We start from the raw sequence: 25,170 nt of genomic DNA, 5'->3' as shown, positions 1-25,170 counted from the left end.
TAATAAATTTTTCAACCAAAGGAATTTTAGGGCTCACGCCGTATCAGAGCCTGCATTATATTCAATTGCCTAGTAAAAGTAAAAATAAATAAAAATAAAAAATTGCTCAGTAAAAATAACGTGTTGTTTTATCAAGCTAAACCGCAGTAACTGCCTTATAACTTGTTGGCAAATGTACATCTGGAAAACCTCGCATATTATCCGTGGTATACAGAGTTCTATAGAGTGGTATTGACCACGCGTGATGCAAACATGTCACTTGCATGACGGTTTTCAGTTTTACTAACCATATTGGTGAGTCATTAGAAGTTGAAAAAGGTTAGCAGTACCGAAATTTGTTTGGGGACCTGTAATAAATTTTTCAACCAAAGGAATTTTAGGGCTCACGCCGTATCAGAGCCTGCATTATATTCAATTGCCTAGTAAAAGTAAAAATAAATAAAAATAAAAAATTGCTCAGTAAAAATAACGTGTTGTTTTATCAAGCTAAACCGCAGTAACTGCCTTATAACTTGTTGGCAAATGTACATCTGGAAAACCTCGCATATTATCCGTGGTATACAGAGTTCTATAGAGTGGTATTGACCACGCAATATATCAAGTGGCTGACCTGCAAAAGCATTTTCAGACCTTCCCTAAAGTAGACATCTACATTCAATGAGGTCAACGTATCTGGAATTTATTACACTATCGGCCAAATACTCGGCGTCAACATCCTGTTGAGAAATTCAATCCTGATGGACAAAATCCCACTTTATCAACCTCGCTAGTCAACTGAGATTTGAAATCATCGGAATATGAGATAAGCCAAATAACTACAAGTTATTTTTATTTTCACTAGATTTTGCAATTCTCTTTCATAAACCATGCCTGATGTTGTATAATAATCGGTCCCTGGTATAATTTTCGTCGTCGTACAATCTCCTTAGATGCTACAAAGGGAATTCTTGGGATTCTCGTTCAACTGATGTTTAGCGCCTTTAAATACCGAATAAATTTATTCAACACCAGATTCAGTTCTACATTGCGAAAACAATTTGGCCAAGTTCAATACACAAATATTTTGATAGTTTAGAAGACTGCTACGATATGATGTTGAACGATACAACTGATAATTCAACATACGCCGGCTTGCCTGAAATTTCTCTGGCACCAGTGTTCTCACAAATGACCACATGCCATATTCGGAGTTCATAATCGTACAATACCTCTCCAGGTCTGTCTGCTAGCAAGTTTGCATTGCATTCTAATTCGAAAAATAGTGATGAATCAAAGCTGGATAAAGGCACATTTAGACTGGTTTAATAACAATGTCACAGAGTCTGCAGTGCCATGCAAAAAGGGTCAACTACACCATATCAAGTTAGGTGTAACGTTTGTCGTCATTAGATTCTTCGGGACAAACATTCCGCATGGTCGACTCCTCGTCATAAAATTTTAAAGATTTGGTTGCGCAACATAAGTGGCTTGACTGCGGGACATTTTATTGATCTGTTTGCTAAATCTGGCATTCGGATTGCAAACGTTCCGTCACAAGGCGAAAATATATGATGATTGCCTGAAAGGGCGTGGAAAATCCTCTTCTTGCGCTTGAGCCTCTATGGTTTGTAAATACTGTCCGATAAATCTGGCATTGATGGTTGATGGCTCTTCGCCAATTTACTCTGCCAACTTGGAAACTATGTTACGTTTTGGCTTCAGTTTGCTGCTTCCGTGCGACTCGTTGAATCCGTTTTACTTGACTGTCCCGCTCCTCCAGTGTCCATATTCCGTCTCCTTCTTGATCTGTGGCACTTTGTTGGTTGACTGGATGCTTTACTACTTGATGTATTTTTCTTACCTTGGTTTGATAGATTTGCTTGATTTTGTTACGTTGTTTGGTTTTTTTCTCGTAGTTGAATCGTGCTTTTTTGTGATTAGGAGTTCACTGAATAGGTTGATGTCCGCGCGTTTACTGATTTGGTTCACTGTAGAGTGCCACGCATGAGGACATCCTCACTCCCTGGACGTTATTGCATTAGCGAACATTTAGACGTGACTCCCTTCGCAACTATGTCCTTCTCCATTTTGCCAAATTAAGCTAAGCGCTATCGGTCATGTCTTTCCCTGACATGCTTTTGGTCCGGTGGCGACTTCACTTCTGCTTGTGGTTATTTGCACTGTAATTTCCCCCACGAATCGCAGTGGGATAGACAAACTTATCACACGATACAACTGGTAACTTTATATTCATTAGATAACGTACAGTAAATGCGGGAATTTAACTACACAAAGACCGAATCAACAAGAATTCCGCAATTGGCATGAAAGCAACGGCAATCCAACTGTGAACCTTTGCGAGCAAATGGACATTGATGATTCGTGAAACTGAATGAGTCGCATTACATCAATAAACTATAATTGTTTACTTCAATATTTGAGTAATATTTAGTTTCATTGTACGGTTCAATCAAATGTGCGTGTGCGTTCACTGTTTGGTTCATTTCACTATATTAAAGTCACCTTGCATTTCACAATAACCAAAGACTTGGCCATCCTGAATTTATTCACAAAATTCAAACGGCCCAACCGTGATCACACGATATAATCGCATGTGATTTTATCCGCTATACAAGCAAAAATTAGCATTAAGCGGAGTTACACTCTAGTTCGTTAATTGTAGAGGACAAGCAGATTGGTCGATAAAACGTCAACTGAAATCGAAACTTGACGACATCTCGTCTTCGATTTTTTTTATAATTTTTAGCACGGTTGGTTTGTGTGAATGAATTCTGATGCTCCTTCGTGATCAGCATGCCAGATTTTTCCTTTCCATATCCTGTCATAGGTGCGATGTTCCCAATTAGACAGTTTGTATGTAGACTTAATATCTTCTTTCCCGTTACATCACGTTGTCACTTGTATTTTGTCAGTCCGGTCACAGCGTACGCCCCAAAATTCTGGGGGTGACCGCAACTTGTATGACTGTCCGCGTCGGTTGTACGGTCTGCTAACTTTGGACTTGAACTTGGCTCCACTGAAAGAAAACTCCGTTTGTATACTCCGCGTTAATCAGCAGTACTTTGGTTGTGTTCAAAAGCTAAGCTGTCAGTATTAGACTGTCCATTGATGTCTATTATTTGAAGGAATCCCACCCTGTCTTCCACCTTTGGACACAAAGAACCCAGGTGAAAGCTTACCACACAACCGTGAGCTCCTAAAGAAAATGACGCGCGATGAATTCACAATGAATACCTAGGCGCATATTCAAGCATGGCAAACGACAGAGTTGCGGTTAATTTTCTAGTCAAAAACTGTGACCACTCTTGGACGTTCAACAACGTGGTATCTTCAAATTGGCTGCCTCGAAACGCATAGATAATAAGTTACCCTCTATCAAGCACAAAGCTTAAATCAATTTCTACCTTCCGATCTCTTGGTGAACGACTAGTCTTCATTGAATGGCGCCAGAAAGAGAGAATATTCGGGTTCCCAAATACCCGGTTTCTTAAGAGCATGCATGATTGGTACGATATAATTTGCAAAGTATAGCATTACATCCCTTTCACATTGTTTTACACGTCTATGGGACAAATGCAACCCAAAAGGATATGTGTAGGTTCTGAAAACCACTATATACCGATAGATCGATTCCACGTTGTTGACAGTAATGACTGTGTTAGGGGACCCAACCGGGCTAACAGTTCCATTTAGTTCACCTATTCGAAAATTTCGGCTCGAGGTAATTTCAACTACTCAATTTAGTAACCCCCTTAAGCGTCTAGCCTATGGGGTGCTTGGGAAAGAGGAAAATTTGCTAATTTGAAAAACAGTTAAGTTTCGATGACATGACAATATACAATATTATTACCTTACTGAATTGCATTCCAAGACCCTGGACACCCGGTTCCATAATTGGCTTCATGTGCCTTGGTTTTCCTTCTGGACGAAAAACAGTTCAGTTTCAATGATATGACAATATATAATATTATTACCTTACTGAATTACATTCCAAGACCCTGGACACCCGGTTCCGTAATTAGCTTCATGTGCCTTGGTTTTCCTTCTGGACGTTTGCCACATCTAGCGTCTCATTATGAATACCAACATAAATGATGGGTTTTCTATGGAGGAAAATGTTGTTAGCTCAGGTAGGGTAGATAATCGCTGGCTTGTTTTCTGAGCTGGGCAATCCGATTTCAAACGTTTCATCATCATTCGAGGTGACATCATCAGGGCATTATTGGGGAGCGTAGTGGCGTGTATCGGTGGGTTAGTACTTGTGCACCACTGACTGAATTGACGGATGCATATTAAAGTAACTACCATAGCTGTGTTATTCCACCAACGGATTTGACTTTAAACGCCCTTGAGAATATTTCAGCAAAAGGAATAAGCTTTAAGTCATCCATTTGATGCCAACATTTTATGAAATCTACAATCTGGCTACACAGCTATACTAACAGAGACCACTTTCAGGGGTTGAATCTTCAAACGGTCAATGTTCCTCCAAATTGCTAAGGTCAGAGGACCTGAAACATGTTTATGTCGTTTGTGTTACTCAGTTGAACAGCTTGCTGTTGAGAACAAACAGAGGCAAGTAACAAGTAGAATGACAAAAGTTCGGCCCGGATTAGTTGGTTCATTTTAATTCTGTCCTGCATATAACTGTTCACTTGGATGTCCATCTACAGAAACCGGGTGATCTCGTCCGCGAACTAAATCGACGCTGGTCGATTTAAGCAACACAGGTGTTTTTCGGTATTAAATGCTCATGACACTAATGTGTCTTACCGACCTTCAGATCGCATTTTGATATGCGCGGGTTAAGGCTGTCATATGATATAACCATGTGAGCACAACGGATACTCTGTGCTAAATCGAAACGACCTACACATCACATCTTGGCAGCTAACTAAAGTTCATGCTACAGTGACCTCGATGTGCGATGCACTCTATTTCAGTCACTGGCTGGGACAGCCCATTTGTAAGCTGGGAACCTTCAAATTGAAGATACAGTTAATATTATTCATTAAAATGACAGACAGCTTGCGCTCAAATCTTTCTGAGCCGCTGGAAAATATAGCTGGTAAACTGATTTCTTATTTCTAGTGCACATTTTTAGTACTGTTTACGTCGAGCAGGTTAAATATTGACTGCCAAAACTGACCAGGTTGTTCTACTGGGAGTGAAGTATGCACCCGTGGCGAAGGCTGGTGTACCATTTAGTTGAATAACCGTTTTACAAGCGATTTTCTCGTGCTGACGAGTAGTTGCCACGAAATTTGAATACTTGTTTTATTGCTGACGCTCGGTATTCCCACAATGGAATCGAATTTTCGAAATCTATGACGTGTCGCTGATGGACCAAAAGATGCAAACAACTGAGTTCTGAGTACGAGTCCACACTGTTAAGCCCTATCTAGGCATCCTGGGGTCTCGGTGATGCTGGGAAAGTATTACACAAGGCTTTATCCGCCAAATGTATGATTGCTTAGGCGGACAATGAAATTTGGTGATTTGCAAAATATGAATGTAGATAAGGATGGCTTTTGGTTTGAGCACATACGCAACAGAATGCAACATTTCGGCGCAAATATTCTGCTCCACACGTAAAGGCTTTGCAGTTGAGAGACTTGTGCTGCTAACGGGCCCCTTTATTGCTTTGTCAATATAAGAGGTTTTGAGCGTCCCCTTCGCAACTAAGCGTTGAAATGTTCAGCCTCTAAGCCTAAGGATGGAGAGTTCAAAAATTCTTCCCGAAAATTCGGTGAATTCTTACTGCTCGTAGTTTTCAACGAGGAAGAAACAGATAAACAGTATCACTCAGCCTCCCGGCATACTGAGCTTTCACTTACAGGACTAAATTTCAATCTTTCAACACCACCAAATTGCCCCAGTGTTTCAGCCTCAAATTATTGCTTGATTAGCTTTATAGACCTTGTGATCATCTATCCAGGTCGGTATATGTGCAGACAATTAACCAAACGTGGTATGCTAATCCAAGTAAACGTCTTACTGGAGAACAATCCTACTTAGTGTGTAACACCCCGACTTGCTTAGATTGCATCTGCAGTATGATCAAGCACGCAATACTCAATAAAAACCACCACCGCCCGTACTGTCCGGCAATACGAAAGCATTTAAAAATCAACAAGGTTTTGGAAACTCTCATAGACATTTTTATGAAAATCAAGGTTGGTTTTGTGTAACGCCTCCTGTCCAATTGGTAGGAAGAACTTCAAAAACTAGAGGTTACGTCATACACTGGTCTACCAGTACACGTGTAGAAATCAGCGACTGCGTATATGGTCATACTTTCCACTGTTGTAGGCTAAACTATGAGCGTACGAAAAAACTTCAGTTGGATGATCTTACTCCCAAACGTTTGCTGCTGTCAATAACCATCTTTGGAACATCTTGCATAATTAATCAGCCATAGATAACTATTTCTGGAACACACGGCTGTGTGAAATTTCTTTCTCATGCCTTCCATCCGTTTGTTTCGAACGGGCCAGGATTGGTTCATAGAAAAATCTTCACATGTCGTTAAAAAATACCCCTGGACCAAAAATTATTTTTCGCGTTGGTTGTTTGCTTGAGACTATCCAAATGTGGGAGACAAAAACATTTGTCTGGCAAGACTTTATCCAAGTAAAAGCTTCATTGACAATGAGGAAAGATTCACTCATTTTTCATCTGTGAAGAAAAAGCGGTGTACGGTTAGTTTTGCAATACAGACTTGGTTTTATGATGGAGACGATTCGGAATAGGGTGGAACACCCGCACAAAGTAAGTTTTTCAACCATTTAGTTTCCGCAACATACTACTAATTCAACTGTTTATTGACATGATTTTTGTGTGCCCAGGGCCATCTCACAAACGGCAGCTTACCTTCTGGATCATAGAAGAACTCACAAAATTCTGGCAGAGAACACGAATACATTGAAGAGTTGCAGTAACCGGTGTAGTAAATACAAGAGCGGTATATTTTATGTTTCGATATGTATTCAGAAAAGGGCTGGGTATGCGGTGTAGTAAATACAAGAGCGGTATATTTTATGTTTCGATATGTATTCAGAAAAGGGGCTGGGTATGTACTCCACAATCAATATTCTATCTCTGTGTAAGCAAAACGAACGTTTTAGTTAATTACCCACGCTAATTAACGTACATATTCCAAGCTTGTTTCCCCCGATATCATCCGTGTTATCGCGCCACAGAAATGAATATTTTCCGACCCGGATGACTCCATTCTATGAGGTCTGTGTTCATTTCGTTTGTATTTGTCTAACCACTCAAGCGACAGACTTAATGATATATCCCACAAGGGGAAAAATGACACTCAGCTTACTGACGTCTCCCCAGTTCACTTGCTGGTGTCCATTTTTATATACATACAGGAGAGGATTAATTAAGCAAATGACCCATTGGGCAGGATAAGTGATGCTGGCACGATTTATGCCGAGCCGAGCAGCCAATATCTCGGGTGATTTTCAGTTTGGTTTAACGGAAAAGATAAGATGGATTGAAAATTGTGGGAAATTCAGGGTCATTATCATGCACAACAAGCGGTTGTTTATCGTGCAGATCCGCACCCTCTAATGATGTAAGACGTACGCATCCAGATGAATAGCCGGTGTACGCCTTGAATGTTGGTCATGATAGCCAAAACAGTAAACTGGGGACAATTGTATCTTGTATTAAATAGCCATCTATATACACTGTGAACAGGAACTTGATACGTTGCTGTGACATGTGGTTTGAAAACACTCGCCTGCTTGCAACTTCCCGGAGCACCATGCCCTGAGTAGTGAATACTAGAGGTAGTTTCAAATCCGGATCCTGTCCAAATGTCAACTGATTCGCGGGAAACTGACTCAAGTGTTATTTATTCAAACAAAATAAGAAAGCAAACGGTTCATATCTCCTCAAATATCAATTCACTATCACCTGAGATTAGTTACGCCAATATTCTGGCTCTTAACAAAGCTTCATGCAGAAAACGTGCACTACATAAAGCCCCATGCTCAAGAAGCTGCATCCATTTACAGAATCCTGCAGAAACGAGTTAGCTACGTCCGCCTACTAAGGGCCAAATGAACAGTTTGAAGTCACCTAGATTGGCACACTTCTTAATTGGACAAGCCGGGAATTGAGATAAGCCTTGCTCTGCGTGACCACCCGAACGGGGACAAAAGCCGTTCGGTGTACACTAGTAAACAATGCAGTCTTACATGCAACACCCTCTGCAAAGTCAGGGGACATTTTTATCCAAACAAAATAATGCTACTCTGTAAGATTCTCCGCGTATTCTATTTTCTATATCACAAGGTTTATCCAGCTGTCCGTTGGTTTCCACAAAAGCAAAAGTAACTTCAAAAATTAGTCTTCCAATGCACCAAACGTACCATTACACCAAGGTTCACGCATGCATCGATCTGTGGATGAACAAAACGACATTCTGTTGAAAATCATCAGTCACGGTGTCTGTCTACTACACACACTTGAATGCCGAGGCTAGCATTAAAATGCATATATTCAGACGGCTTTTGCAATTTCATTAAACTGCCAAGAATACGTGATTTGTCTACGCAAAGATTAATTTGCTTCGCTTTATGTTTATTGGTGAAACTCACCAAGGCAACGCCCTTGAGCCGTCAAAACACAGTTGCCTGTAAAACAACGTGACGGAAACCATGAGCGGCAGTATGCAATCCGTTGATTTGAATCATGAAAGCGTGTACAAGATTACAGTCACTCAAAATACTAATTTTTAAATTTAAATTATGACTCTCAAGTAAGAAAGCTTGCAAACAGGCATCAGAAAAGCTGTTACATAAAGTACGAAGAAGTGGCTCATACGAAAAAAAATTCTGCGTATTAATTCAAAGTCTCCGACGATCTATTTGATACGAGCTCTCGTTTTATTAAACCAAGAGAAATATTAACTTAATTGCAATGATTTTGGCAGCTGTACAAAAATCCACAACGTTGGTGCACATACCCTAGCCGTCTCGCTTTAAGAGCAACCGCACAAATAAACAATTTCTGCGTCCAAATGAGCGAATTTTAATGTGCTTTTAACTATCAAATTAGTAGAATGCATTTATTCGTCACAGAGAGCTTCTCTTGTACTCAGATGAGAGCTCAGCGACATCAGCAATTTCAACTCTTTACATCACAGTGCTGAGCCTGTGACTAGCCTGAGGCTATTGTGGGGCGATTCCTCGAGGCCTATACCTATATATATACATATATACACCACAAATTTGTGGAGGTTGCAAGGGGGTTCCAATGTAGCACAGTAAGGAAACATGTTAACAGATAAAGAGGGAAAACAAAGGTCGTTAGGAACAAAACAAACTTTATCGAAAAGTGATATATTTGTGTTATTATAATAATCCTTACCCACTCAGGTTAGAAACAAGATTTCCAGGCGTGTAGGTGTTGCAAACCGATCGGGTTCTAGAGAATTCTGTTACTTGTATTTCAGAAAGCTAGCAAATGGTAGCACTGGGAGGCTAAGCGGAATCGTTTGATACGGTCACAAAAGTGTGGAGAAGCAATCTGTTCCATAAAACATTTGACGGGGCCATCATGATCAGTCAACAGTGAACTGTACTTGTTGCCAGCTTTCGCCTATAGATGCATGCTTCCGTGGGTAACTCTGTGTTTTACAGCTGAGACGTGGTAGCTTGACAGATATAGTCGACAGTCAAACCTGCTCTATAACACGACTTAACAACCGTGATAGAAATACTGATTACTGGGTTATTGATACCAAAACTCCCGGCTCCTTGTGCTTGCATATTCTCTAGCTGCTACCTAGCAGATGTTTATTATGACAAATTTGCTTAACCCGGGATGAGCGTGCACAGTCATCGTCGATAAACTTTCTCAGAATTATGGCCGTATTGCTACTTCGTCATCTGAACCTAAGGATTGACGTTCTGGGATGACAGGAAACAGCCACTTCTCCTGTTTTAACTTTGTCGGGCCTTCTGGTGAATGTACCATATACTCTAAGTGGAATGTAATGGCCACTAAGTACTACCATCGACGGTTAGTGTCACCACAAGTATTTTCATTCGTTAGTCCAGAAAATATGACAATTGCTACACGTTACCCAGCCTCTACGGTACTATTCCGCTGTCAGCCATCGCCTTAACCGTGCGCAACCCGTTAAAGCCAAGGACATCAATGTTGCCAGCATTCTTTTACCTAAAAAGAAGCCCAGTATAAGCCATATAATTATTGGTTTTCGTCGTGAGTACCAAAAGTAAAAAATAGCTTGATAACGTGCAACAGTTAGAAGATCAACGTACGTCGTTCCTCTAGATCCTTAGCTCTCTGAGCTGAAAATCGATAAACGATACTTCATATCATTTAGGTTCACATTTTACCACATCTAAACTAACGTACTCTTTTCCTAGATTCCACAATCGCCAGTCACATATTCACCTAAAGAGTTCCTCTCAGCAAATCCATTTCTCATACTGCCATCTATCAGCTTAAATGGTTTTGCAATGCGCTGCTGGGCCTACCACATATTTAAGCAAAGAGTAACCGTGGAAATCAGACAAAAATCACTTCGTTTATAGTACAATAATAGCAGATTTCAGGATCACCTGCGAATCACCTAGCTGTTTTTGGTAACTTTCAATTATTTTTGAATAAACAAACAAAACGTTCCACCGGGTATACATGTAGTGTAGTAAGAAATCATCGTACTAGTAATCAATGGGTAGTCATCCTTTGGGAGCGTCATAAACATCATTCTCGAACTGCACTTCTTTCATTCAGATACATGGTGCTATCTTCAATGTAAGTCACTTTCACAAAGAGCAAAATATACTTTCACGCTTTGTAAATCAACTTGGATTATTTTTCGGACTATGTGTTCTTCAAATAAAGATATATTTACTGGAAACCGTGACAGTTCACATCCATTAAAACCACTCGGAGTCTAGAGCAACTAGGAATTGACCAACGAGACGGAAGTTTGAATTTCACTACTTGACACTAGGCGAATCCTAAATAATTTGTCTTGAATTGTTCATGTAGCTTATTCCCACACGAAACATCCAGGTTATAACATCGACCTCTCCCCTTCGGCAGGTTCTGCTTACGTGATAAGCGCTTTACTAGTAGCATCCCAAAAATTGAGACAACATAGTGTTTCTTTCCAGAGCACACTTATTTCCAGATTCTGTAAGTAGTTGCCAGGGCATTCCTCACACTAAAACGCGTCATTCTTTTCAATAAATTGGAAAATGTTTGGGACCGATTGAAAAGCCATTGTTTCAGACAGAGGTCTGGTAAACAATCGGTGGATCAATTACCGGGCAACGTTTCGCTTTTAACATAAAAGCTTCGTCAGGCCAATTGAGTGAGTAAGTAGGTTGATTGGGTTTTGAGGCAGTCAGGGAGCCAACCCGTCAGATTCCTTAGGACTAGTGACTTGACCAGCACAGGGTGTTCAGTCTGATGTTCCTGTTTATTGATTAGTGGGGATGATTAAGTTTTACGATAGATTGGTTAGGGGGGATTCGTCTTTATGATGAACCCGGATTTTTGCCCTTGCTTTTTCAGTCTAGGATACCTCGATGGAAAATCCCTCTTGGGGTCGTTCACAGATTTGGGGTGCTTGGACAATTTGATTTGTGGATGGGGGTGGGGTGGTCAATTGGATCTAACTGTAGTTGGATTCTGTACACTTAGACCCATATCATTTCGCAGATAACTGCATACCGCCTCGTATCATCTCGGATGATTTAATACCGCTCTCCACACGTCTGCAATTTATAACCCCTCTATTCCATTCACGCTGGGATGCTTGGCGATTTCCACCGCCTCGGCCACCAGTCGCTGTGGCCTGGCGAAGCTTCTGTGTCAAAAGCGAAACGTTGCCCAGCAACAAATCCACCGATTGCTTACCAAACTCCTCTGGAACGTTGCATGAAAATAGTTTGAAAGCTGGAATGCCCCATCGACTGTGGCATGTACTGACACAAATATACTCGCCACCGGCAAAAACGAACCTTGGCACAGCTCCACTTCAATGTCAGTTATATCTGAAGCGTGAAAGTGCGGTTATTTTTCTCCAAAATGGAATTGACATTGGGATAATATGCTGGTTTAAATACTAAGTGCAAGGGGTCTTGGTCGTCACTTATTGCTAATTTTTTAACTTCATATTGGATTTGGAGAGAGATGGACCAAGTGGTTAGAGCGCGAATTTACTGACCGGAAGGTCCGTGGTTCGAACCCGACCTCTGCCTCTCGACTTCCTCTGTCTAGGCTTGGGCAACCTGACAGTATCCCAGCCCTCGTGCCTTCTTCGTGCGCCATGGCAGCTAGGCACCGATAGAATGCTACAGCTGAACGATTTATTTTTATTTTTTATTGGATTTATAGATTTCAAAGTGTTACATTACGAGTTCGTGTGTTTATTTAACCTCGCACGCGTCCCATTTAGTAAACGTCTCAGAGAGATTCATGAGACAATCTCGTTGACATAGCCTTTTGTGAACAAACTCAAACTTCATTGGTCAAACAAAAAAGTAGGGAGAATAATGCAATCTAATGTATAATAAATTTTATAGACTCTGCGGTCTAACAGTTGACTCAACAATTGATCGATTTACACAATCACTTCATCCACACATTGATGTATTTTTGTCTTTAATCCACATGAAGCATAAAACTAGTTGCTTTGAAATATATCATAAAACATACTCATCATGGTGTTTTTTTGATGGTTTAGAAAAAACAAAGCGCTGGAATAAATATTTGCCACACAGCTAAGTTTATATAAACCTTTACGAACCAGTTCGTCACGAAACTGTGTGAATTCAGAATGCAGGTTTCACCTAGACTGGTTGTTTCATATCACTCACTGGTTCCACATTTTTCTGTTTTGATTAAATGCAGGAAATTTCAGAATAAGAAAATTACTATTCAGAAGCGTTCAGAAAGACAAGGAAATACAGTAACGCTGGACTTAACTGCTAAATTATAGAAAACAATCGCAAAAGATTTTCTGAAAATTATTCGACTATACTTACTATTCAAAAAACGCTTGGTCACAGAGTCAGTCAAGTGAGATCAAGCAAGTTATAACATTCAAACTCCAGGCTTCATCGGCTAGTCAGCTACATGCTCGGATAAATGTTGATTTTAACCCACTAGTTAGTGTCTCTCCTCATTTCTACGACTCTTGGTTTTATGGCGTTGTTAGTATAATGATGAGAAACGTCGAGTTTGTTAGGAAAGAGGCGTATTATCAACGGAACCTCACAAGAAGCATACTTGTCTCTCTGGATTTCGGATCAAGCGAAACATTTCTGTGTCACAAAATCATTAAACATGTTTGTCCATAGACGCAGGCGGTTACTGATGCTAGAATATATAGCCCATCATATTTGTTGATGTTTCGTATATGCGTGGGGCTAAAATTCTTTGTTTAATAAGCAGATGCGTTTAAATATCTAGTGTGAACAATGTGGAGAAATTTGTGATAACAATACACTACTTTTGTCATGTTACTGTGTCTTACCCAGGCAAGTGAGATATTCGTCGGAATCTCGTGACCGGACAGATGCCACTGAAAGAAGAGTAAATGACCCGTTGATAAACTGTAACCCGCATCGAAAACGTTCATCGAGTCTCATTAAAAACAATACACTTACGTAGAACAGCCGTGGCAACAACAAGAACATATCCTAACATCGTGGCAGACGCAAAGTGCAAACTGTACGACGAGCGTGTAATTGCCTTCACTTTTATTCATTCCACAGTTTTGACCTTGAAACACTGTCGGTCTGTTATCAAACTGGTTTAGATAGCAAACAATGCATTCGCGTTTTAATTGGAACATAACGCAGTCTGTCTTTTTATGTTGCCAATCAAAACTAACCCCTCCTAGCTTCCGGGAGCCAAATCGTTTGCATCCATAGTTTTGACAGTCGCATGTATTTGTATTCTCATCTGTTCCACCCACGAGGACGTGAAAGCCCCAGACCCCAAGTAAGGCTGTAGTCGCTTTTGTTTTGTCTCTTCAGGTCAATTTCCGTGTTCCGCAAATATTTTCCAACATAAACGCAAGGCTGAACCTCCCTTGATAGATACTGAATGTGTGTGCAAACCAAACATCTTGGTTTGATAACTTACATTTACGGTTCCAGCGTACCTGTTCCGTTGCGAAGCAATCGTTCATGTTATTTTTCGTTGGGTGCATCCTGTAGGCAGTAGACAACCTCCACTATGCCGCGTGGGTCAAGACAAAGAAAGCTTTGAAGTGTATGAGATCTTCAGATTAGAAAAGTGGAAATGAGAGCACAGAGACTTGACTGGTCACTACATTCTGATATTGTTGATTGAAACGCACCTAACACATAACATCGGCAGTCCAACTCATCTGAGAGTAGTGATTTCGCTATTTGAATGCCTGAACAACCCAAGATTAGTTGAAACTGCAGTTCAAATTATAGGAGTTTACTTTAACAATGAATGGAAATCCTGTATACCAAACGTCAGCTAGGGTGCTTGGATGAGGCACACACTTTTTGAGCTATTTTTCCCTCCTGGCGATATCAGTCGAATTTCTGAAGTCCCCAAAGCTCACTTCACTTGGGCACGCGAAATGCATCCCATAATCTCCTAATTGGCACCTATATACAGTCCTACAGACATTGGTGTAACGGTGATGCTACTGAGAAGTCCCCAAAGCTCACTTCACTTGGGCACGCGAAATGCATTCCATAATCTCCTAATTGGCACCTATATACAGTCCTACAGACATTGGTGTAACGGTGGACGCTACTGATGAAGCAAACGAGTAGTATGTAGTTTTCTCGTAGCTCTGCCTAGCGTCTAATGGAAGGCCTGGTTTATCACGGAACATGTGGACTGCTTTACACCATCCCTTTACAACTGCGAGAGAGGTAGACAATATCCTCGAAAGTTCAAGAAGGTGCGTGAGGATGTTTCAGTCTTTAAAAACAAGGTGCATATGAGATGTTTACTTTCCGGTCCATTAGTTTGTAACCGTTTGGTTGATGTTTGCTGATAAACGACTTCGCAGCTAAGGGCTTCCCTTCTTACACTGACGGTGATATTTACAGTGACGGCTTACAACAAAACCAAAATGCAATTTTTATTTACTCAATAAAAACCAGGCATCTCAATAGGTTTTGAATTCGTGAAAAGTGTTCTAACTTTCTGATCCCCCCTCACCACTAAACCACACTGAGGCTATGGCATTCGGCGGGCAGACTTCATCAGATATCTTTGCTTCATTCACCATTGTCCTATCAAATCAGCATTCGAGCTCCCTGTGCAAAGTAAAATTACTCAGGCTCATATATTTACAGTCATACTCCAAGGCAACTTCATTCCACTGAGAGACAATCTTACTCTCTTTTGCTATTTAAATCTTACCTAACTACTGAAGGTACTTGACCAAGATCGGTTGCTTCGTATCGGTCAGAAAATATGGACGATTTGAGTGGCTAAGCTGTATACAATTACCACTACTTCCCACAATGTCGTCTAAAGTGCACATACACGATGAGAAGCGGCAGAACGATCCCACCAAGAACCCCCACGGGATTCAGGCTCTATACTCGAAGCAACATAACTCGTTAATCATCTATTTTATTTTTCATGAAACAATTCTCGGTTTCCTTTGGATTCCTGAGTAAAAGCCCCACTCCACTCACTTGCGTTATTACTGGCCCCTGAGCAGCGTCCATTTCCTTTTCCAATACATTCTATTTGTCCCATTGTTTAGTTCATTCCTTGAACGATATGCATATTTTCTTCAATCGTTTTTACAGAGCTTCGGAACACCCAACGCACAGGTCTGCCGTCGGAACTGAATATTCTTGGATCATGTGACCTCCTGGCTGGTAGTTTGAACATGCAATCGTCCAGCCATGCGCGGTAGCGCGATAAGCTTGCACACAGACGGAATAGAGCGCCAGCCATCCTTCATTCACGGAATTCATGTCACGTGGCCACAACTTGATTGACTGGCCCCTCGAGTGACAACTCCTCAGATGTAAGATTTACTCGCTGGCAGAATTTCTATTCTTCCTCTTAGCTACTTATTGATTGTCTATGGTAAGAAGAGATTCGGGGATAACTGTTGAAGATTTCGTCCTGTTAGTGGTGTTGCTTCACCTTCGTAAGATGCGCACTGCTGAGGAATTCCAATATGACTGGAACTACTGTGCAGTGTTTCTCGGCTTTTCAGCCTGGGTTCACTGACTGTGCGTAGCATCCACTGTAAACTGCAAAAAGATATTACGGTCGATAAAGGATTTGAATCCTAATAAAGGCATTGAAAATTTAATCAAATGTGCGTTCTGTGATATGAAAAGGTGATTTTATGGTAGTGAAAGGAAGAAAGCCTTCGCTGCGGAGTTATTTATTAGAAAAGTTCAAGTGGAGAGTTACAGACCATTGGACAGGGAAGCAAAACTCTCATATACATCCTGTTTACAAAACATAATATCCATCTTCCCCTTGAACGCGTCTTCCTGAACTTTCCTGGATATTCATTAACTACTACCCAAATGCAACAAATGCAACTCCACAAATAGATCTCACTTTTCAAGAGACACGAAGCGGATTGACAGGAAAATATACTACTCGCATGTCCCCATCAGTAGTATGCACCGCTACACCGGTACCTTTTCATGAGTATAAAACTACACCACTTATCTTAGGTAAGCAAAAAATGAAACATGAAATACACTTTTACTTTACAAAGGTATGCGTCAGGCAAACGTGTATAAAAACTCTGAGCAATGAAAGAAGGATTCCCCAAAAACAGGACCTTCCTGTAGCACTGATAACAGGAAATTTGCGACCACTTCTGGATGTTTCAAATCAAATCCCGAATAAGTTTTTCTGCTACCCTCCTACACTGTACAAACCAACAAAATAATTTGAGGCGTTTGTTGTGCAACCTGGCTGGTTAATGGAATGGCATATTTCTAATTTTTACTGTGGATATATTTTATAAATGGTTTTCGGACTACGAGATGCAAACTCCCGATGCGGCAGGCACAAAGACGAAATGTATGTTATATTAACACATGAATATACCGTGGTCAAACCGAAAGCAAGTATGTTGCGTGGTTCATCTACCACCCATGACGTACACAATGCCTACAAAATTAGAGGCAACCAGGAAAGCCCTCTGGGTTTTGCGGCATTCAGTGATTCGAACACAAAGTCTTTAACATTCCTCATCAAAACAGTTTGCTCACTCCTTGAGTTAGCCGAATCTATAGAAAACGAGTTAGCCTAGTCTCGTTTGCAGACCATGTGTTTTCCCCAATCAGAACAAATGGTATCATGCTATCGCCGACCTTCATCCCCAGTGTGCCTTATATTTGCTGACATATTCACAGCACAATCTCTGATTTCCGCAACCGCCCAAGTCTTTCTTTTAACTGACAGGTTTCCAACTTAATCGGTAAACGTAGAATGTTAAAACGTCTGAGTATCAGAGGTACGTTGGCTAATCTTACACTTAGCGGTTTGCGTTGGTAGTGCTCCAGCATCCATATCAAATGTGGAGTTTACTGTTTTATAATACCACAGAAAAGTGCTTGCCTGAAAGACTGTAGCAGCATCTAATCCAAATGTTGGTGAAAAATCAGGAAGGATTGTGGGTACAGGGCTCAATACAGTAACCTACAAAGCGTTTGAGAATGTGCCGCACGAAAATATTTCGTCTAAATCGCATTATGGTCAGTCCTACAATGCAGTGTGTGCTGTTCATCCTCATGCGTTTCTACGCACCAAACCACGTGCATGTTGAATTCATTGCAATTGTATTAACGGCGTGGAAACTTTGATACTTGCACAAAAGCATTAGGCGCTATTATGTTAAGATAAATCTTTCCATTCTCGTGGATTAGTGATGGCGGAAAATACCCACAATACTGGTGAAACAGGACTCTCCAAGAGTTAGACACTTGTTTACGTGAAATCGGATGCGCGCTAAACTACTCAAACACGTACCATATTGATTTTTCCGACATGTCAATTACTGTTTTATAATACCACAGAAAAGTGCTTGCCTGAAAGACTGTAGCAGCATCTAATCCAAATGTTGGTGAAAAATCAGGAAGGATTGTGGGTACAGGGCTCAATACAGTAACCTACAAAGCGTTTGAGAATGTGCCGCACGAAAATATTTCGTCTAAATCGCATTATGGTCAGTCCTACAATGCAGTGTGTGCTGTTCATCCTCATGCGTTTCTACGCACCAAACCACGTGCATGTTGAATTCATTGCAATTGTATTAACGGCGTGGAAACTTTGATACTTGCACAAAAGCATTAGGCGCTATTATGTTAAGATAAATCTTTCCATTCTCGTGGATTAGTGATGGCGGAAAATACCCACAATACTGGTGAAACAGGACTCTCCAAGAGTTAGACACTTGTTTACGTGAAATCGGATGCGCGCTAAACTACTCAAGCACGCACCATATTGACTCATTTCAACGTGTCGAAATCACAGTGAGCACTGGACTTAGATACACTTTGATCCTAAAGTTATTCACCAAATTCAGACAGGTCAAACGTAAAACTTGTTATCATAAGCGACATGCACGTAACCTCATCTACTGTACAGGATGAAATTAGCATTAACTCATTGTGTGTAGGAGGAGCTACCACATGAAGTCATGTCAACGGGCTCACTGACCGAAACGACTAAGATTTGAGCAAATCTCGTTTTCGAGTTTGGATCATTTTACAGAGTTTGGATCATTTTACAGGAATGAATGCTAATGCTCTGCCGTAGTCGTCAGATTTATTCTTTCCACTTAATATCATGAATGCAGTGCTCTCAGATACGAGGCGTGTGACCTGTTTCATCATTCTGTCCTCAACATCCGGTGTTTCCGTCAGTCAATTCACATCGATTATCGTGTACAACTCACGTGCCACGCTTGCGTTGCTTCCAGCTGCTACAGCTTCAAGCACCAAAAATAATGGAAGACAGCGGCAAGTAGAGCCGGGCATTGTAGGCTATGATCTAGGAAGTCGGGAAATGTTGAAACTATCGAATTGTCTGTAAAACTACAAATTGGGAGGCTGTACGACCAAAAATAATGGAAGACAGCGGCAAGTAAAGCCGTGCATTGTAGGCTATGATCTAAGAAGTCAGGAAATGTCGAAACTATCGACTTGTCTGTACTTGGCTGTACTGCTGGCGCACGTGCGTCACAGGTCATGTAAGCGAGCCCCGTCTGTCAGTCGCAATAATCACTGACTGAATGAGTCCTTGAGTCCACATCCAACTAGGGGACAGTTTCCAGTTACGGCTTTAATACTTCGCTGTTGTGTCATAGTCTGCTCACCTGTTGGGCTTTTCTACTCATTATAGAACCGGACAAATGAGTTCTCTGAGGTGAAATTTAATCTGACCGCCGCGCAAAGCTCGCGGTTCTAATTAGGAAAATAATACGAATCGCGAAGCGCAGTGTACATATCCTCACTGACAAACAAGTTGGCATCACACGGCTGTTATAACATCAAGAGTCAGCATAATTTATCCTGGACCTTAAGATTCGTGAAATGATCTTCATCTCGACTGGTCTTCGATCTACATGTTTCCGCTTGATTCTACATGGAAAGCAACAATTTTCAGGTGTCAACCATATTCTAAACGGCATGGCAAGATAACAAAGACTCGTTAATTTCTATTATCTCTGTAGTAGATCAATATGGTCTTCGTATTCAAGGTTCGTCATCGAATATTTCAGGAATACTTCCACCTCCGTAATTTTGAGATGGGCGGGAGAGTAGCACAGTTGAGAAAAAATGGCGACCTTGCTTCGCATCTTCGTATGTGGTGAGCTCCGGCAGACGATTGCCGGGTACATGTGTGCGTCCAAAGGAACTGGCCTACGATGTCTGTATGAAACGTAATAGGTTTGAAAAGACATAACTGGCCCCATCGTAGTATCTTGCGATCAACGGATTTAAAAGTAGTTGTAGTGGTCGAGGAAACGATCGCTAATGGACACTTGAGTGTGTGAGGTTTTCAAAATAATCATCAGGAATTTTGTCTCGTTGCTTTGAAACAACGACATTTTACTGAATGTTCGTTGCCCCTGGAAGACTAGTGTCAATATTCCAAAGGTTTCAAACGTTTCGCTGAACAGGTCCAAGTGAAATGCCCGTCGAAATGTCCAGCCAATTACTTAACACAATGAGTTTACAAGTCATTTGAAATAAAGTTTATTTTACAGGACGTTTGACGGAACTTTCCCTTTCCGGTTGGCTGCGCAAATCAAAGAGTGTACTTGCTTCGGACGAGATGCTTATCCATCTTAAGCCTTTACTATCCGACCGTTCTCTTTTATTCTGTAAGCTTCTGAATATTGGATTTGTGTAGTGTCTGGTTGCAGGAAAGCTTATCGTGTCATCCGCGAGAGTTGATTCGGAAGTATGAGGAACCAGCATACTCCAATCCAATAATCCTCTAAAAAAACCTTTTCCATCGACCTGGCTGTGTTTCCAGACAAATATCAGAAAGATCAGATCGAAAAAACTGTCAAAAATGATGGTCCAAGTAACCTGTCCTAGTAACCCAATTAAAAATATAAATGGTAAGCCGGTGGTATATTCTCATATTGTTGCATAAAACCGGGTATCCTAAACGGTCGCTTTTTGATGAAGTAACGACATCAAATACAGATAAAAATGAAATACACGTGTAAAACACGTGCAAAAAAGCAGGGCTGGTAACAGGGGAAACTCAACCAGGATCTGTTAAAAGCGGTGGTTAGTCCTCCAAGGCAGTGTAAACTCTTTTGGGTGATGCTTTTGGTGACAGGAAATCGGTTGAATGGCGATCGCCTCTGACGTTGCGAGCGATTGTTGTACTAAAACGAACTGGTGGCATTTGATAAATCAGGCCGAATGACCAAGCACTACTGACCCGGTAATCCATATCGATCAGGCGAGCTGTAGTCACGTTCGTCATGCGTTTCGCCTATCCAGTTTCACTGCTTTAAGGCATGTGCTCAGCGATTCTTTGAGGTAGATGCCCAGTCCTCCAACCGATGCGGAACCTTCGCAAAGGAATGAATAGATTGCCGCGGAATAGTTGTGGACCGGCATCTTACCCTTAATATGTTTGCTGAGTTACCTGTCACCACTGAAGTGGATCCTTAATTCTTTGGCACTGAAAGTACTTCTGATTGTGACGTTCAGTTTCCGCCGCACGTTTTCAGGAGTACTGTCGCTTCTAAACAGTAATTAGATGTAAACGCGCAGCTTCAAGGTTGCGTGCCTAGTTTCGATTCTGTTTTAAATGACTGTTTTATTTATTTTGTGACAAGTTCCTCCGCGTGTCCGTTTCTAATCACACGTCCCGACATATTCACCAAAATGCAACACTAAAACATTCCACCTTGTTTCCTAGCCAATGTAACATGAAGAAATGTAATGTATTGGTGATCTCCTGCTCTCCAGTAAAATGGATCTGTGAATGTGTCCAATTAAGCGTTCGGAATCGCCTCGGTTTTGGTGCGACAATCGAGGATAATATAAAATGTTATCTACGTAGCGTCGATGAAATAATAACTTTACTATTATTGATTATGAAACGCCGTGTTCGACTTGACCCTTGAAACTTGAAACGACTGAAACACTTCATCCCTCTGTGTATAAACTGAACACTTGAAAAACTATGCATTGCAATAGTAACTCTTTCAAGGGTAGTGCGGAAACTGGTAAACTAATGTTCGATTGGATGGTAAAGCCACAGATATGGCCAACAGTTCCGAACAGTGGCAACTCTGTAGAAGCGATGGAATTTCTGGAGAGCGTAGATGACCTGCGTTGACGTTCATATTCTAAAAGGGCACAGTTAATACCCAAGTTCCACGACGACTGTGGACACAATCTTTTCCAGGCTGTCTCCTTTAGCCCCTTGATCCGACGAACAGCCGAATGATGTTAGCCGCTCACGTCAGGTACCAGTTAAAGGAAGAAAACCTTCGCTGCGGAGCTACTTATTAGAAAATGCCAACTGACCAGTTACAGACTACTGGACAGGGAAGCAAAACTCTCAGTTGCATCTTATTTACAAAAACTGAACATCCATGTTCTCCTGAACGCGTCTTCTTGAACTCTCCTGGATATTCATTGACTCCAATCATTCATTTCTCGAATCCAAGCAAGTGCTACGAAGCGACTTCACTAATTCCGCAACAGATCCCCTTTTTCAAGAGACGCAAAGTGAACTTACAGGAACAAAACATACTACTCGCATGCCCCCCCATCAGTAGTACCACGGCTACACTGGTCGTAATTAACAGCCCGGGTCATGTACCTTTGCCAGCCCGTATATTTGGGGGCAACTGAAATCCATGGGGTGGTATGTACGAGAACATGTTATATTACTTGAATAAACTTAGAAAAGGAACAATGGTTGGACGGGTGAAATTAAAATAAACTAAGTGAATTACGTGGAGTTTGAGAGGCTTTTGCGGGTTATGGTCGATGAACGACGAACAGTACCGCTCATACTACAGAGGGAGATTTATATTACGACTCTTTCTGCAGATGCGATAGTTGAATGCAGTCAGTAAAAATATGACCGTTCGTTGTATACACGAGAGCTTTGCTTATGGAAGACGGCTATGCAAACAAGTGAAAGATGTTTGTACTCCATTCAAATGTCGAGTTTCCAGAAACCTTTGACGTATTTATCACTGGCTAACTATTCAACCCTTCAAGCCAAATGTATAAGTTACCAGGTTGAAATGATCGATTGTACTTTTCTGATGTTGCAAGTGACTAACATCAATGACAGACTACTTAAGAAGTACTAATTGGGTTCCTCAAAAAGTGGCAGGTTACCCTCCCTGTTTGTGGTTTAGTTTCATATTCCTCTTAATTGTTCCTTAAAAATTTCACCGATCTTAATGGACTAGCAATGGTTGAGGCAACTCGTATGAAAGACCTATCTTCACTGGCAATCTATTTTATGGAGCCGTTCTCCATACACAAACGAGTATAAACGCAAACTATTCAACTTTACCAATAATGTCACTGACTCGTTACTAGATCTTATTATTGATCGGTTCCATAAATGTCCTACGTGCCAGTAAACCATATCAATAAAGACCAGATGTTCAGAAATTAACAGATTGGGCTCCAGTCAAATCCAAAATGGTATGCAAATGAATGCATTTCGATAATTTCGTGCAATTTAGGTTCAAGGAGAGTATGACGGGAATCAGGGGACTGTCTTATTGATGAGCCACAAAAGGAGTAAAACTGGTCGTAGGGTGTCGAAGATATTTCAGCAATCTTACTATTGGTGTAATACGTATTGGGGAAGACATTCTATTGATAAGACTGGGTTGAACTATCGCATATTTGAAACAAGGGGCGCTATACATGTGATCCTCACATTTCTACTTGTTGTACCATCGGACGCTTCTGCAGGTTCTGTCGGAACAATTTTCCTGGTAACCAAGTCATTCTTCCAACGCAGAACTCACCTAATCACCCAGTGACTACCTGAGACTCGCTATAAAACATGACGGCCTAATCAAAGTGTTCAAATGGTGTATGCACCTGAATCTGCCGAATTACTAAACGAAACACTAAAACGATAGGCGTAAATTCAACTCAGTTCCATGAGTAAAGGGATAGGTAAACATCAATTTTGAAGAGTTACTTTCTAAAGTCCTGTTTTCTAGAAACTAATGGAAACCCAAGCCGCGTGCACCACGCTGGTAGGCATTAGTAGCAAACTGACAAAAGGGATGATTACGCCGATAATGCACAAGAGTATGTCTTCTGGGTCGGTGTGAAATTACTCTGGATAACTTTGTAATGTACTACTCATAAGGTCGCTGAAAATCCGTCGACTCTGGATAACGCACTTGAAACTGCCTACTACTCCCTCACTGGTTCTGACCACAAGATCTGCTTTTTGGCTCTCCGACACCATTCAATTGCTAAGGTGCACATGAGGGATACTCGACAGAAAGTTTTGGCCAAAAGGGAGTGTTGTTCACAGCTCAACTGCACAATACAGCACGCGGCACCTTCAGTGATCTGTCTTCGTGCTGTGAAAAATTCTGACCAGGGTTACACAGATCTGTCGTCGTTTGCAGTCGAACAGCATGGCAAACCCGCAAGGAGCTGATATCTCCATGCCATTCTGACAATCCATTAAATAATGGCGAAAGCTTGAGCCATCTTGCTTAGATCAACCAGATCATGTATTTTGTTGTAGGAACCTGACTGGCAAGAATAGTGGCAAATTAGTAAAGCCAAACGCGAATTACGTGAGTCGATATAGCTGCTACGAAGAGGTATTTTGACGACTAGTGCATGCAGATCTGCTGAAGAGTTTCTTCATCAGGTGAAACCTGCAAGCAAAGGATAACCGCAGAATTAGAAACCAGTGCAGAGTTCGGAAGAGGCCCAGTGAGTTCCAATTAACCCATTGAAAGTGGTGCAGTATCGTATGCCTAGGCGCTTAGTGTCGTACGTGGGTTCGCGAGATTCTCTGGTGCATCCACACTAGAAAGGCAATCCATGGAAGACCCAATTCTCTTTTCAACTGCTTGTTGACTGTTGGAGAGAAAGGGCGATGTTGATAACAGTTGGATATTAAGAATGGATGTTTTACTCCATGTTACTGACGTGCATTAAGTAATATAAATTTAAAATTACCATAGCACACGTCGCTCTCGTGTTGTGCGTGCTGGTGGATAAAGTGCACCACATGTTGGCAGCGTATGTAGAGTTGAGAAACCGTGTTTGATCAGGCGGTTGATTAGCTGTTCATCGAGCCTGATAGTTGGCTTACAAACGATGCGTCACCAAGTGAGGTGAGATCAGCAGTGGGCTGTGGACTGGATAAATTTACAATATCTCGGCCGTCGTGTTTCTGTTGGATGACAGAGCAAATGCGCACCGAAACGATATCACAATTGGATGGTTTTTATACATACATACATTTGTACATGCTACATATTACAAACATCTTTTCGGCACTATAAGCTTTCTTCTTTTTGGATTGAGGCGACTTCGTGTCACAAAATATTAACAAATATAATAATATATATAAATATAATATATATATATATAAATATAATAATAATATATAATATGATAATAATAAATA

The 25,170-nt window shown here is 41.1% G+C and overlaps 1 protein-coding gene across 1 annotated transcript in view; it reads left to right on the top strand.

The window, feature by feature from the left end:
• Positions 1–15,931, top strand: part of T265_11092 (hypothetical protein) — a gene marked incomplete at both ends in the record, with an annotated part of 68,844 nt that extends 52,913 nt beyond the window's left edge. Inside the window, one exon of the mRNA XM_009177655.1 lies at positions 15,822–15,931. Coding sequence (XP_009175919.1) covers positions 15,822–15,931 — 110 coding nt within the window. The remainder of the gene's footprint in view (positions 1–15,821) is intronic.
• Positions 15,932–25,170: the final 9,239 nt, after the last annotated feature.

This window comes from Opisthorchis viverrini (assembly GCF_000715545.1).
Source record: "Opisthorchis viverrini unplaced genomic scaffold opera_v5_441, whole genome shotgun sequence".
NCBI lineage: Eukaryota > Metazoa > Platyhelminthes > Trematoda > Opisthorchiida > Opisthorchiidae > Opisthorchis > Opisthorchis viverrini.
Note: the sequence above shows the minus strand (reverse complement) of the source record. Positions and strands in the feature narration are given on the sequence as shown.